General features: G+C 41.1%; 1 protein-coding gene across 2 annotated transcripts; it reads right to left on the bottom strand.

Moving 5' to 3' along the window:
- Positions 1-6,641: 6,641 nt before the first annotated feature.
- Positions 6,642-10,817, bottom strand: LOC109434737 (procathepsin L). 2 transcript variants are annotated; one of them, XM_019711960.2, is made up of 8 exons: positions 10,662-10,817; positions 10,101-10,237; positions 9,678-9,800; positions 9,435-9,581; positions 9,024-9,248; positions 8,428-8,590; positions 7,667-7,784; positions 6,642-7,011 (listed from the first exon to the last, which is right to left on the bottom strand). In XM_019711960.2, exons 2-8 carry the CDS (start codon positions 10,224-10,226, stop codon positions 6,912-6,914), a joined length of 1,002 nt encoding a protein of 333 aa, XP_019567519.2. In that variant the 5' UTR covers positions 10,227-10,237; positions 10,662-10,817; the 3' UTR covers positions 6,642-6,911. The 2 variants fall into 2 exon arrangements, with proteins under 2 accessions (XP_019567519.2, XP_074186340.1); XM_074330239.1 differs by lacking the exon at positions 10,662-10,817 and having other exon boundaries at positions 9,984-10,103.
- Between the last annotated feature and the right edge of the window lie 5,258 nt (positions 10,818-16,075).

Below are 16,075 nucleotides of genomic sequence, written 5' to 3'. Positions count from 1 at the left end.
TCATCCTTCCAAAAAGGAACAAAGAATTTTTTTTTCTCGGAAAAATTCTGATTCTAACCAATGGGCTATTAATGCTTTCTTAGACACTCCATCTGAAACTTTTATCTCAAAGATTCAAACTGAGATCTTCACATCAAAATCTTTTATGAATACCTTGATTTGCTGAGTTGACAGGACACAGTTTAAAGCCTACACAGCCAGGAAGAGAAGGTTTTCTTGGAAGCAAAGCTGAGAGATAGCACCTTCAGTCATGGTGTATGTTGCTTTGATAAACGGTGGTGGCCACTCAGGGGAAGATTCATTCACCATTCATATGCATTCTTCTTCAAGCTGAGACTCTGGGTCCCTGCACATTAAATCCGAGAACAAGGAACTAGGGAAGAGTATGGGACTCTCATTCCATTCTCAGAGGCTATCAAAGATGCTAGCACATTAGTGCAATGATGCCTGGGTGACTGGTGCTTCCATAGGCAGGATCCAGAAAGACCATTGGTTGGGTTCTGTGGCCTAAATGAGCTGAGAACCCTTTTCCTCTCAGTTTCTCATGGTCTCCTGATTGCCTTCCCAATTTAGATGTTTATGTCTGTCCCAGGAAGAAACCCCATTGTTCTTTCCATTTTCAAACATTCCCCCAAAATACAATGTACAGGTCTGGCCCCACCTGGGGAAGGTGGGGTCATTCGCTGGTTTCCATTATACTTAGGGCAGATGGGCATTAGCAGCTGGGAGGCAGACCACTAACACATCAAAAGGAGAAAATCATTTAAATAGATTCTTTTAAAAAATAAGAAGAAAGCATGCTGTTTCAAATCAGTTGGGAAAGATTGACTGGTGTTCAAATAGTTAGCTAGTCATTTGGGAGAAAAAATAAAACTAGATCCCCAAAACATATTACAGATGAATTCCAGAATTAAACATAAAAAATAAAAATATAAAGGTATTAAAAAAAATAAAGGAGACTATATTTATGATATTAAATCGGACCAAAAGACACAAATCAAAAGGTATAATAGACAGATGTGATTACATTACATCAAAATAAAACTAACACCTCAAAGTTAAAAGACAACTGGTAGTTAAGGAGAAGATATCTGTAACATATAACAAAAAAAATGACTATCAAGAATCATATATATTAAGAGGAAAAAGATAAACTATCCATGGAGAAATAAACTAAGGATAGAAAACTGCTTTTGCAGAAGAGAAAATATAATCAATAAACATGTGAAAAGATGATTGGTATCCCTGATGATCCATTACTTTTTGTGTATGGTGTAAGACAGTAGTAGAGTTTCATTTTTTGCATGTGGGGGTCCTGTCTCCTTTTTTCCTTAAAGTCAACTGACTGTAAATGTTAATCACTTCTACACAGGAACTTAACAGCAACCTCTAGACTTGTGTTTGACCATAAAACTGGGTACCATAGACTAGTGTGGATGAAAAAAAGGGCCACATGTTAAACCTTGACAAGCTCGGGAGACTGAAAATAACCACATAGGATGGCGTGAACATAAAAATTCCTAATTAAGGTGGGCCATGGCAGGAAGTTACATCCTTGGCCTGTGGCTTCCTTGACAAAGGTCAATCTTTACCTTAAATGAGCCTGTCTGTCATTTTTTTGCATCTAAGATAACATACCTTGGAATGTCATAGTAATCCCTTTTTCCAGACCCCTCGGAGAGCACAACCCACCATATAAGAGGAGGAAACTACAAAATCCCTCACTGTCTGTCATCTTTTTGCATCTAAGATAACATCTTTATCTTGTTCCCCACATACCATGTCTATGTCCTGTAAAATGCTATTAACTATCCTGTACCCACCACTGTAAAAGAAGTGCGTGTCTCTCCGTTTTACTTTTTATCCAATCCCAGAAATTTCCCCGCTTTGCTTTCTCTCACCCCTTAATCTACAACCAATGGATTTCATGTAACCTTTTTTCTTTGATTCTAATGTATAAAATAAGTTGCAAAACAGCCATTTTCTAGAGCATTTTCTCAATCCATTGAGACTTTGCTTCCAGGCAATTGTTGTCAGGTTGGCTCAAATAAACTCTTGTAAGTTTTCTCTTAGGCTAGATATTTTTCTGTCGACACTAGTCAAGTTGACCCTTAAAATTAACCACCTCAGCTCCTAACTCCAAAAGCTGCTGGTTTGATTCCCTCATGGGCCAGTGGGCTCTCAACCACAAGGTTGCCAGTTCAACTCCTCGAGTCACGCAAGGGATGGTGGGCAGCGCCTCCTGCAACCAAGATTGAACAGGGCACCTGAGCTCCCGCTGAGCTCCTGGATGGCTCAGTTGGTTGTGATACAGATTAGCTAGCATGTCCTTAGGTAGACAGGGAGGTCCCTGGTGGAATAAACAAAGACCATAATATCCTAAAACTTCAGGTTTTGAAATCACTCCTTTGCTCCAGGACATAATGTAGCAAGGCCTTGAGGTTAATCATAAAATTCATTTTGACCTGACAAACGGAGCAGATCTGATAGCTAAAGCTGGGTTACTTTGCTAATTCCTTTAGGATGGGGCAAGCAGAGCAAACCTAGCAGACGAATTTCATTAGAAGGCGCCAGTTCCCTTCTTCAAACAAGTTCCCTTCTTTAAACAGCTCCCCTTCCCCAAGCAGGCAAGGGAAGGTATAAAAGAAAGAGCTTTTGCCTCAGTCATGGGGGCACCCCCCATTCGGGAACCCCTCCTGCTCAGGAGCTGCAACCTCTTCTCCTGCCTCAATAAACTATCTCTTTTAAAACTCTTTACCTCTCCCTGGTCCGTGTTTCCATTCTTCGGCTTCAGGAGACACGATCCCGGCCCACACTCAGAAACCGCCGGCAGATCCAACATCACCTACATCATTTGAGGAGTCACAGGAAAATATCCCCACATCACCACCATGACCCACTTTTAGTTAGGAATTTTTATGTTCATGCCATCCTATGTGGTTATTTTCAGTCTCCCGCTTTTCCGTCCTCAGCTTCTTGGAAGTTTATGTTTGAGACAAGACTTTTTTTTAACTGAAATTTGTTTTCAGCTTTATTTAATCCATGCTGATTGGTTTATTTTAAAAATACTTTTATGATAGATGCAGTTTGGAACTTTCACAAATTTAAATGAATATAAATGTCTTTGAAAGTTACTAACAGAAACTGCTAATGTGTGTTTAATCATTTAGACATCATTTAGTTTGGAACTTTTCTGTAGTTTAAATACAATTGTTTTTGAAAGTTACAAAACTTCTAATATGTGTTTAATCGTTTAGACATCTGAGAGGTCTTCACATCTTCATTCATATCCACATCTCGGCAATTTCTTAAGGTGTTGGGTTGTCCTTCATGAATTCCATGGAGAGCAGTCTGAGCTAGCCTGTCATGGTGAAGCAAGATGACAGTCACAAAGAAATCCTTTCTAGTGGATTTTCAGAGACAAAATGTGGCAGTTTGCGTTTTCCAAAGATGGCCACAACCATATCCACCATGTCACATGCTCTTCTGCTAAGTGACCTTGCCTCTCCCCATCACGAGATGGACTCTCAGCTCCCTGCCCTGGAATCTGGGCTCTGTGGTGCACTTCTCCAAATACAATACAGAGCAGCAGAGATTTCACTGGGGCCTAAGGCAAGGTCATAAGCAACCTTGCAGTGCCTCGTTTGGCTTTCTGGCACACTCGCTAGGGACATTGCTCTCCGATCCAGCCTGTATGCCATGGAGCCCAAGCCACGAAGGATCCCATGTATATGTTCTGGTCAGCAGCTCACATTGAACATCCAGCCCGCTCCAGCATCTGGAACAGCCATGTGACCATAAGCCCAGTTGGATATGAACCACTCAGACTTACAGATGATTCCAGCATGCACGAGAAACTTCCAGGGGAAAACCACAGAGATAAGCCCATTAGGAAATGGGAAAGATGTTTTTCTCAAGCTGCTACATTTCCCGGTGTGTTTTTTTACAATAACAGAAAACCAGAACAGTCTTTTTACTGCACTCCCCTGTGGTTCCCCTGTGTCCTAAAATCTCACGTGTGGACCCAGCCTCATCTCCCACACTCAACTCACTCACTTCCCACTTTCTCTAAATGCAGTTTCTCTTTTCTCAGGGATTCTGCCCGTGAGTCTCTGCTCAGACACCCACCTTTTATCACCGTCTTATTGACTGGTACCTCTGGGTTCATGTAAGATCCCTCTTCCTCCTGGTGCTCTCAGCTATCTCCCTGTCCCTAGCAGCACCAGCTCCTTCTTGAGGTTGGGAATGTCTCTTCCACACGGTGATGACCAGGGAACAGTGGGGGCTACATCAGTTCTGGTTGTTTCAATATAGTTCCCAACCGGCATAAAGGATTCAGTTGGAGAGCCTCCCAAATCTTCCTGTGACCACAGTTGTTAGTACTCTCACAGAACCCACAGAATTTCACTCCCAATACATTTGTAATTTTAGGTCAAAAGTTGGAACTTTAAGGACATACAAGTGAAGGCCACATTGAAGGTCCCAGCATGGCACATGGTCCAGTACAGATGGACTTGATCGGAGGCTGCTGGAGCCTGTGTGACAATCTCAGTTGTCCTCCACTCGTGACCTCATAAGGAATTATGAGCTCTATTAACTAAATACTTCCACCTACTCTGTGTATTTCCTTCAGTGGGAACAGGAGAATTTTAAACACACAAAGAGCAAATGGAACTATATAAAGTCTGACAATTAAGTTTGCAAATTTGCCACAGTGCTGTACATTGGCTTACATTGCTTACATTGCTTACATTGGCAGCACTGTACAAACAGTTTTGTAAGGTTCCATAACCTCGGTATATCAGTGTCTCATAACTATGCTCATGTCAACGTGTGGCAGTGTCTTGCTGAGTGGCGTTCATTACTGTTGTGTGTTTTTGTGCTGTCGTGAGAATGTCTGAGCTTGAGTTAAAGCAACGAACAAACATTAAATTTCTTGTTAAACTTGGCAAGGGTGGAAGTGAAATCAGGGATATGTTAGTCCAAGTTTATGGGGACAATGCCATGAAGAAAATGGCAGTGTACAAATGGACTGAACGTTTTTCTGAGGGGAGAGAATGTGTCACTGATGAAGAGAGGTCAGGGCAGCCAGTAATGAGCAGAACTGATGAAAACATTGCAGACATTTGTCGAATTGTGCCTCAAAATCGGAGGCTGACTGTGAGAGACATAGCAGGCCAAGTACACATCGATAGAGGAACAGTGATGAAAATCTTAACTGAAAATCTTGGCATGAGAAAGGTGTGTGCAAAAATGGTCCTGAAGGAGCTCACCAATGAACAAGAGCAAAGGAGAGTCGAAGTTTGCCAAGACCTTTTGGAGAGGCAAGACGATGTGTTGGGCCGTGTTATCACTGGTGATGAAACACGTGTGTACTAATACCACCCTGAAACAAAGCATCAAAGTACACAATGGAAGTCAGCCAATTCTCCACGACCAAAAAATTTCCGTCAGTCCAAATTAAGAGTCAAAACAATGCTGCTAACCTTTTTTGATATCAGAGGGATCATTCATTATGAATTTGTACCAACTGGAGAGTTAACCAAGTTTACTATTTGGAAGTGCTGAAAAGGATGCATGAAAAAGTTCACCAACTATCCATGGCTCTTGCATCACAACAATGCACCAGCTCACACGCCACTGTCTGTGAGTTTTCAGCCAGTAAACAAATAACAGTATTAGAACACCCTCCCTACTCACCTGATCTGGTCCCCAGTGACTTCTTTCTTTACCCGAAGATAAAGTAAATACTTAAAGGAAGACATTTTTATGACATTCGGGACATCAAAGGTAATACGACAGCTCTGATGGCCATTCCAGAAAGAGTTCCAAAATTGCTTTGAAGGGTGGACTAGGCACTGGCATTGGTGCATAGCTTCCCAAGGGGAGTACTTTGAAGGTGACCATAGTGATATTCAACAATGAGGTATGTAGCACTTTTTTTAGGCTGGGTTCTCGAACTTAATTGTTGGACCTTTTATGCTTCTTTAGCCTGCAGAATATAGGGAGTTTTAAAAAAATAAATTCAGAGATTGGGTAGCTAGGTGTAAATTCGGCCTCAACTATCACTTTTCATGCTCTCACATATCTCCAACCTCTGAGACTACAGCACAATTTTTGAAGCCCTGTCTCAAATCCAGGAGCTCTTCTTTCATCCCCTGTGGACCCAAAGACAAGCATTGCAATCCACTGTGCCCTGTCCTTCCCCCACTGCAGAGTAGCCATGTGATCTTCACCAGCAGTTGGAGAAGATGCACTGGAAAGTGGCTCTGTGACACTTGTCCTATAACTCAGCTGGGTCTTAACCAAATTTTGTCAAATGACCATAATCTCTCAGGCTCTTTTCTAGTCAGCAAATCCTATGCATGCATGATCACTTATTTAATATGTGATTCTTTTTCTTATTAAAATAATTTATCTTTGTCCTTATGGATATTTGTCAAATGTTTTCCATTCAAGGGTGGGGTCATGCACAGGCAATGGGCAGCTGAACTAAGATCTGCATATTTATAACTAGAAGACCCAGAAGGCCACCCAGGCATAGAGGACTACTGCCACACTCAGTTATGTTTTTAGAGCCCAATTACATGTTTGACTCTACAAAAAGTTAATGCTTTAAAAACAAAAAGAAGCCTCACCTCTACTTTGAAATTAAGTTTTATTTTTAAAAGGTAAAACTTTATGCATTCTTTTAAAACATAATAAAAAAGTTCTTAGGCAATCCAATCACACAATAATTAAAGAATTGGTAGCATTTTACCAGTGTAAAATGTCACATAATTCAAATCATCACTTTGATCTTTAATGATTCAAGTGTTTTATCTGACACAATAAGATGTGGTAAGTTTTCAAATCGAATTCCTCCTCTGGATATTCTGTTCTTAATCACATCTCTCTTGATCACCATCATCTCACACAACAGGATAGCTGGCGGCGGTGGCAATTCCACAGTTGTTCTTCCGGTCTTTGGCCATCTTTATGTAGCCATCCATGCCCCATTCTGTACCCCAGCTGAAAGAAAAGATGGTTTTCCATTTTATACAAAGAATCAAACACATTTGTCTTTATTAACAATCAATCTGATACATAAGCAGTGCTCTGGAGGCCCAAAGATTCAGAAAGATGCAGAAGAGGCAGTTGTTTTCGTCACTTCCAAACCTTCACATAACTTCTATCCATATACCTTTCACAGAACTGCAAAATTAGAAACTGGAAAAAAGAACTCTTGGGGCCAGATGTGTTTTAGAATTCAGAAAATTTTCAAATTTAGAAATGAAATGGTACCAAAACTATATCAATGCCCTAGTAAGCTTGAGGCAGTATCTTTTTTAATTATTATTATTAAATTTATTGGGGTGACAATGGTTAACAAAATTACACAGGTTTCAAGTGTACATCTCTATAATACATCATCTACATATCACATTGTGTGCTCACCACCCAGAGTCAGTTCTCCATCCATCACCATATATTTGACCCCCTTTATATGGGGTCATATATATTAAACCCCTGTTTAATGTTGCAATTAAACATTCATATGTCCATGTTCACCCTAAGTGGGATAAAGACTTCTGGGTTTCCAGAAGGTGCTCAAGGTTTTGAGGACCTGGATCCAAATAGGATTCCCTTTCCAATATTAAATGTAACTATTTTTGGCATTTTATACCTGTTCTTGACAATCCAATATTTATTGTTATCCAGTTCTCCTCCTTCAAAGCTGTAGCCAACCACTAGTACTCCATGATCCAGGTCTTCACTGCTGCATTTTGGTTCATAATAAATGCCTGCGAAAGTCAAGTTCAGTCCTGGGGTGAGGCCCTCCAAGTGACACAAGACAGTAACTCAGCTTAGCAACCACAGTAAGGGAGGCATCTCAAAATTCAGTTAGATGACAGACATCCAGATAAGACTTAAAAACAAGATTTTTTTAAAAAACAATCTAGGCTAGGGATTTCGGCCCTCCTGTAATACTAACAACAATACAAATCGCCACTATCACTTTTATAAATAACTTATCAAGAGGCATAAACAACCATTTGTTGAAACCTTGTCATTCTATGTTTAGTATGCCAGTCTAAGGAAACAGCACAGAACACAAAATTACTTGAAGCAAGTGTCCTTTCCAGTTTTAATTGCAGTAGTAAAAATATTTGAAAATTTTAAAGGTCTAACAATTTTTTAAAAAGTAAAATAAGTAAAGCTATAACAATCAAATTATAAAGCCATTTAATATAGTTATGAAGTGCTTAAATAATGTCAAATGGAAACATCAGGCACAAATATTACATGTATGGAATATACAGCTAGTTAAATCCACACATCCAGAAATTCTACATTGAATTCTCCATTCCAAAGAAAAAATTTTGCTGTATGTCAGGGTGGTTTTCTAATTTTTCTGCCTAAATTTGTACAAAGAAAAATGCTTACCTTTTTTATAAAACTGGAAGGAGCTATAGCTTGCATCTATACCAACAGATATGGGTCCCACACTTGCCACTGCCTTCATAAGGGACCTCTCCCGCTTATGGATGTCCACGAAACCAGTGTCATTCGCAGCAGAAAACTCAGGCTTGTATTTGCAGGATTCATCCTTTCAAAGGTAAAAGCGAGAAACTTTATTATGACCCACCTCCTGGGGAACATGAGTTCAAGATAGTTTCTAGCTTAATGATTTCCAGGTCAAGTTTGTTTAAAGCATTCCAGGAGATGCAATGTTATTGGTTCCTTTGAAACTATCTGGTGTCTATTCAATGAGATACACTCAGTCTACCCGTATCTATCCATAGACCTTTTCCCCTCTTTAGAAATACTACCCATAGAATGGCATATATATCTTCATGTAACACAGAGGTAGGAGCAGATATATGGTAACCATCTAAACAGAGAACTGCAGTTCTGACAGTTTGCACGTATAGATTCTACAATCTAAAATGTGAATTATAAATACGTTATCTGTTTTCTCTAAAGTGTTCAACACTCAAAAGCAGAGCTGGTATTATAACAGGATATGAAGCACCTTTTACCTTTGCATGATATGGGTAGGATTCCTCTGAGTCCAGGCCTCTGTTTTCCTTGACATACTGGAAGGCATTATCCATTAGGCCACCATCGCAGCCCTCATTGCCTTGAGACCGAGAGCAGTCCACCAGGTTCTGCTCACTCAGAGAAACAAGTTTGCCAGTTTTCCGGAACATCTGTCCTTCAAGGGCACCAGTTGCACTAAAAGCCCAACAAGAACCACACTGACCCTGAAAACACAATTTTAAAGTGCTCTGTCTACAAAATAAACAGCAAGATGTTGACAACATCTGATATATCTGAAAGCTCTTTTAAAAAATAGCAAACTGCATATTGTTCCCCAGTCCATCATATCAAGGACACTAACTCCTTTATGGTTTTGCTCTTGGAGAGAGATCTGCTGCAAACTATCGTACCTGATCCTTCACAGGAGTTACATAGCCCTTCTCTCTCCAATCCACAGAAGGGGGGATCTCAGCCAAGGGAGGTTCTTGGAATACTTTCCCCTTCCTGTGCTTCTGGTGTTGAAGGCCATTCATCACCTGCCTGAATTCTTCATTGGTCTTCAAGGAAAAGGAAATAAATGTTGTAAAGGAAGAGATTATTTTGGTAAATCAGTGAGGAGCAGAAGCACGAAACGGTAAGCCTTCTATGCTTACCATGTCACCAAAGGCATTCATTGCCATGGTGAAGGTCTGTTTCCCTTGGCTGTATTCCTGATTGTGCAGTTCAATCATTTTCATATTCTTCTCCCACACTGCTCTCCTCCATCCTTCTTCATTCTAGAGGCAAACATATACCGTATTGTCTTTATTTCTATTCAGAATCAACTCACCTTCACCAAGTGGATTTGCAGAGAGAGAGGAACAGAAACCATGGCCGGGGATGGCTTTATGCTTCTGGGAGTTGTTCTCCAGCACCCACAAAATAGGGATGAATGCCCTATTGTTCTAAGCAGTAGGTACCATGAAGATATTGCCTTGTTAAGAGCTGGCTTCAAGAAGCTACTCTCTGCTGTAAACTCCCAACAGCTTGGACCATTCTCTGCAGGGTCCCTCTGGACAGTTTCAGTCGTTATCAACCTCATTATATAGTTTCCCATGTGTTTCCGTCCACTGCTTCCATTGTCCATCTAAACTGTGATCAGCTTTTGGAGCAGCTGAGGCTATTCCCAGGCAAAGGAGACTCAGGATGATTGAAGGATTCATGTTTCAAAAACCTAGGAAGAGCAAAGGAATGAGTCTCTGATTAGACCAGTCCACCACGATGGAGTAAAAACATTTAATTTATTCTCCCAAGTAATTACACAAGGACTGTGGAGGAAGGCTAAGGCTGTGGGTGGAGAAAACGGCCCTGAGACCCCATTCCAGAGCCCAGACAGGGCCAGGCTCTCCAGATGTGAGAACGAGCTCAGGGCCGGCAGAACCCGGCAGGGGGCGTGCCATCTGTTCCCAACTCTCCAGCACAAGCCAGCCGCTTGCAGAGGATGTTGTCGCGGACAGGGAGCGGCGGCCCCCACAACACAGCGGACATCGACATCGAGTTCTGGGACCCCCTGAACCCTCGATCCCCAACGTGGCAGCCGCCCTGGTTCCCGAAATAGTCCCGCCTCTCCAGGCCGAGGCCGTGGGGGGGACGCTCACCTGCGGCGGGAGCAGCTGCGCAAGGGCTGTCAGTCCGTGCGGTTCCAGGAGTCTCAGGCCGGAGTATGGTCCCCAGACCGACGATACAAGGACCTAGTATTCAACCAAGTCGGCCCGGCCCCCACCGACTGCCCGCGCCGAGATTAGCTGAGCCGGCCTGTGGGCGGGGCCTCCGGGTGCTGAGACTCGGGGCGCGTGACCAGGCTGGGTCCCAACTTGTCCAAGAGCGAGTTGGACCCTGCGGGAGGCAAGCTGGGGGCCCCGGGACAGCGCCGAGAAGGTTCCCGTGCCTGCCTGGGGCCCGGATCAACGAATTACCTCTAATTCATATCTTTGGTGGGTGGCTCACGAAAAGAAGCTTACAGGGACCCCAAGTGGATTTTCAGTGTGAGCCTGTCTGCACTTTAGTCTAGAATTTTTGGTTAAACTGTCACGAGGGCTGAGAACACGATAATCTAGTCTAATTGTTCGTGTTTATTCCACAGTAAATGTGGAACGAAGTGGAAGAATTCAGAGCCCACAGGCAGATGTGTCCTCATTGTTTCGGGATGGGTGCATCTGGGTTTTGAAGGATCTGGAGTGGAATGGCAATGCCCAAAGCATGCCCTAATGGAGGGAAGGAAAGGGGACGACTGGTGGGTCTCCACAGGAGGCGTGGCATTTTGTAACGCCCCTGTCCTGTCTTCCACACTCGGGGATTCAGGGATTTTTCTTCCCTCTCAAGCCTGTCTCAAAACCAACAGAAATAAGTTATTTACAGAAAAAATGTTGAAATGGAATTGGCTGAAAGTAGAAACTGCTTTTACCTCCTCCCTCTCTGCTTCACGGATTATTGTCTTCGTCAATATCCAATGTGCTTTTCTTGAGATTTAATTTAAGAAATTTATTTTAATGACTTTTGCTTCACTGATTTTTACAGTTGATGTCAGGATTTAAGTGACAGTTTGTGAAAACGCTTTAAATGGAGGAAAAATATATTTATATATTAAATATTAGTGTACATAATTAAGAATTTAAGGAACACAAACTAGAAAAATGTATGTTGGTCCTTTTTATTACAAAAAATATTCATTGCTGAAAATACCTTCTAGAAAAAATATCATTACCTCATTTCTCCTACCACTTCACCTTTTTCCATGCATATTTTGAAGTCTTTTGATAAAAATGTGTCATGTTTCATGTGGACTTGTAAACTAATTTCTATTTAGGATTAAACTGATAAACCTTCTAGAAGTGCTATCAGATGCATAGTTGTTATTTTTTCCTGTGGTGACATATACATAATACAAAGATGTGTATTTTAATGATTTTTAAGTGTACAATTAGAGGCATCAAGTCCATTCACATTGTTGCATACCATCACCACCACCCATCTTCAGAACTTTTTCATCTTCCCACACTAAAACTCTGTGTCTGCTACACAATAACAATGCATTCCTCCCTTCCCCCAGCCCCTGGCAACCACTATTCTATCTTCTCTATCTATGAATTTAACTACGTTAGCTGCCTCACATTAAGTAGAATCATGCAACGTTTGTCCTTTTGCGCCTGGTTATTTCACTTAAGATACTATCTTCAAGGTTCATCCATGGTATAACGTGTGAGAATTTCCTGTTTTAAAAAGGTGAATAATACTCCATTTTGTGAATGTACCACATTTTGTTCCTTCAGTCATCCCTAGATAGACATATGGGTTATTTACACATTTGCCTGTTTTGAATAATGTTGCTATCCACATAGTTGTACACATGTTTGAATTCCTGTTTTCAGTTCTTAGGGTATATAACCAGAAATGGATTTGCTGGCTATGATAACTTTATGTTTAATTTTTTTCTGTTTCCCATGGTGGCTGGACCGTTTTACATTTCTATCAGCATTGCACAGGGAGGGTTCCAATATAACATGATTAGCAAACATTTTCTCGAATTCTGTGAGCTGCTTGTCATTAAGTCTATAGCGTCCTTTGATACACAAAGTTTTTAATTTTGATAAAGTTCACTTTATCTATTTTTTCTTTGGTTACCTGTTCTTTTGGTGTCATAACCAAAATGTTATTATTAAGTTCAATATCATGAGGCTATTCCTTTGTGTTTTCACCTAAAAATTTATTATATATGGTATAAGGTAAGGGTCCAACTTCATTCTTTTGCATGTGGACATTCCATTTTTCCTGCATCGTTTGTTGAAACGATCATCCTTTCCCTATTGAATAGTTCTGGCAAACCCATACAATTTTAACAAAATCAATCCATTAAAAAATTAATTTTAAAGTCTTTGAGGAAATCAAAGCTCTTCTTTCTCAAACACGACTAGAGACTGAAGCTCTTAGGTGGTTACAAATGTATGTTGTATTGTAAATGACTGGAGGTTTAAAATTTTTTTAAAAATATACCAACACAGTCAATCATTGAAAAACACCTCAGTACATATTCTAATATACGGTTTTTCAGTTGCCCTTGGGTCACAGCTCCACAAGATTGCACAGGGTGGAAAACCTGCTACGGCATGACTGCCTGGACTTTAGGCAATAGCCTCACAGGAGGCTGTGTGGCAGGTGCTGCTCCAAACAATGGCATTGAGACAGGTTAGTTAGCATGTTGTTAGGCAGACAAGAAAGTCCCTGGTGGAATAAACAAAGACAGCCATGTCCTGAAACTTCAGGTTCTGAGATAACTCCTTCACTCCAGGACAAAATATAACAGTGCCTTGAGGTTAATAAATTATCTCATAAATCCCTTTTGGCCTGGCAAACAGAGCAGATTTGATAGATAGGAATGGGTTATTTTGCTAATCCCTTCAGGATGGACTAACAGAACAAACCTGGTAGACGAATTCCATTAAAAGGCACCAGCTCCCCTTCCCCAAACAGGCAAGGGAAGGTATAAAAAAAGTAAGAGATTTTGCCTCAATCACTGGGCACCCCATTCGGGACCCCCTCCCACTCGCTCAGGAGCTCTGACTCTTTGCTTTTAATAAACTATCCTCTTTTTAAAACTCCTCACCTCTCCTTGGTCCGTGTTTCCATTCTTCGGTCTCTCGAGACACAATCCCAGCCCTCACTCACAACAAAAATCTCCTACGTCAGCATCCCCTTTGTTTCTTGAAATGTGGTATGATACACTGGAGAGAAAGCATGGACTCCTTTTCTACCAAATGTGCCCCAAATCTGGAATGAGACCAAGACATATCTAAGTGCCAGAGAAATATGGGAGAAGGCCATTTAAGCAAGAAACTGTAACATCTATTTATACAAAATCTGTTAAATAATGAATTACAGAAAGATGGCATAGCTAACCATTTTGTTCTTATTCCTAATCTCCTGTCTCCATTTCTTTGCCAGACAATCTAGGTAAGTGCTAATTCTTAAAATGGTTACATTTTATGCAAGTGACCAATCCTCAGCTCTGCCTTTTGCTAAAATGCAGTTGGCAGATTTCCCAATTCCTATTTAAAATACAGCATCTGTGAAAGCATATTCTTGTGTGCATCTGTCTGGATTTCTTCTGCTCACTAGTAAAACAGGATGTAATTCTTTACCCCATCTCGAAGTTTCAAGCCATAGGGGAATGAACAAATTTAGCGTGGTGGTATTCAAGACCCCGAGGCCATTTACCTCTCCCTAATATGACAACCCCCTCTAATTTGTTTAAATTCAGTGAGCTAGGAATTACTCTTTTAAAAAGCTACTCATTTGTAAAGTAGTTTATTACTGTAAGGAGCCCCTTGTAATTTTAATGCCTCTGGTATTTTGGCAGCTATAATAGAATTAAATAATTTGATTCTCAATTAGACCTTTGTTCACATGTTAACTGCTCTTGTTGCTCAGCTCCTCTTGTTCTCACAGTATAATTTTGTGTTGCTGATGTGTTGTTTCTTTGTCAAGCAGGAGGAAATAACTTCAGGGTCTTGAGGAAAATTTATGAGTTTGTTTTGCAGAAGGAGGGAACTTCTCCAAGGTAGCTGTGACCAGCTGCAGGCACCCATGGGTCTGATGTGGAAAACCGTCATCTATGACTAAAGAAACAGACTTCTCTCTCAGTTCTCTGAAACTCCCTTCTCCTCTGCTTGGTCTGCAACTTCAGAGATGTTCTTTGGACATAAGTCTGCTGTCTTCCCAGGCTGCTGGTTTCCTGAATAAAGCAAGCTTTCCTTTCCACTGACACTTGACTTGTCTCTGGAGTATTGGCTTTCCAGTGGAGAGCAGGGTTTTTTTGGTTTTTTTTTTTGGAACCATTACCATTTACAATTTCATGGAAAAGAGCCTTGATGTTTGTATGAAGCCACTTATGAAATAACTTACTTTTGTAAGATTCTATAACCATGATTTTCCTTTAGGGCTGAACAGTCAGCTAATTCATTAAGTAAATCAATCAACAAGAACTAATAAAGCTCTGGTCTTGTGCTCATTGTCCTCTGCTTGGTGTTTTTTCAGCGTTTCTTTAGAAACAATTTACAAGTCCCTTTCTCAGGCTTAACCTTTTTATTAAAAAATCTTGAGCTGCACCCTCCACAACTAAGATTGAAAGGACAACAACTTGACCTGGAAAAGCCCTGGAAGTACACACTGTTCCCCAGTAAAAGTCCCGTTCCGCTTCCCCAATAAAATCTTTAAAAAAAAAAAAAAAATCTAAGGTTACTGCAGTAATCTTGATTTTACAGCAATGGGCACAGAACATGATGGATGTATGTCAATAAAATCATGGCAAGTATCTTGGAACAGTAGGTAACCAGAGAGCTGACCTGTGGCACTTCTCCCTACACTCCTCATCCCCATCCCCATCCCCAGGTCGTTAATTCATAAACTCTCCTTTGGAGGCCAGAGGATCTCTTCTGGAAATCTGACCTGTGCGTTCTGCCATCCTCTTGACTTCTTCCCCTGGAGAGGGAGAACACCATCTGGGCGCAGGATGCTGTTTCTAATAAAATCATTTAAGGGAAGTGTTGCTTCCTTGGGTCAGAACTGTGTTCTATACTGAGCTCGTACCCGCTATTTCATCAGGCCATGTTAGCAGTGACGCTGAAGAGAGATCAGATTCCTTATTCAGAGGGCGGGTTAGTTCTCCAAAGTGGAAGCTGGGTTCTTCAGTGGATCCTATGGATTTGAGGATAAGGTTTAGATATGCCCAAGACGGCAGCTCCAGGTCTGCTTTGAGGACAATTAACCAAGGTAGGGAGGCAGCAACCCCTGGGGATTATGGGGACATAGAGGACATAAGAAAAAAAATTCTTAAACCACCACATTGGAGTCAGTAAAATTCCAAAGTTTAATCTGAGAGGATTTCCTTGGTTTTGGTTTTTGAGGTGATCATGTAGGAAATAGGGACTCAAAATTTTTAAAGGGATGTTTTATGTGTGTCTTTAGAATTCATACATGAATGGATCTCATATGTTTTAATACCTGAGATTGTCACTGA

This window comes from Rhinolophus sinicus, linkage group LG04 (genome assembly GCF_036562045.2).
Source record: "Rhinolophus sinicus isolate RSC01 linkage group LG04, ASM3656204v1, whole genome shotgun sequence".
Taxonomy (NCBI): Eukaryota; Metazoa; Chordata; class Mammalia; order Chiroptera; family Rhinolophidae; genus Rhinolophus; species Rhinolophus sinicus.
The sequence above is the reverse complement of the archived record's forward strand: the minus strand, read 5'-3'. Positions and strand labels throughout refer to the sequence as shown.

Coding starts and splice junctions, on each gene's coding strand:
- LOC109434737 (XM_019711960.2), bottom strand. CDS start 10,226: ATGAATCCTTCAATCATCCTGAGTCTCCTTTGCCTGGGAATAGCCTCA. Junction 9,582..9,677: donor TGAATGCCTTTGGTGACATG/GTAAGCATAGAA, acceptor TTTTCCTTGAAG/ACCAATGAAGAATTCAGGCA. Junction 7,012..7,666: donor TATTGGATTGTCAAGAACAG/GTATAAAATGCC, acceptor CTTTTCTTTCAG/CTGGGGTACAGAATGGGGCA.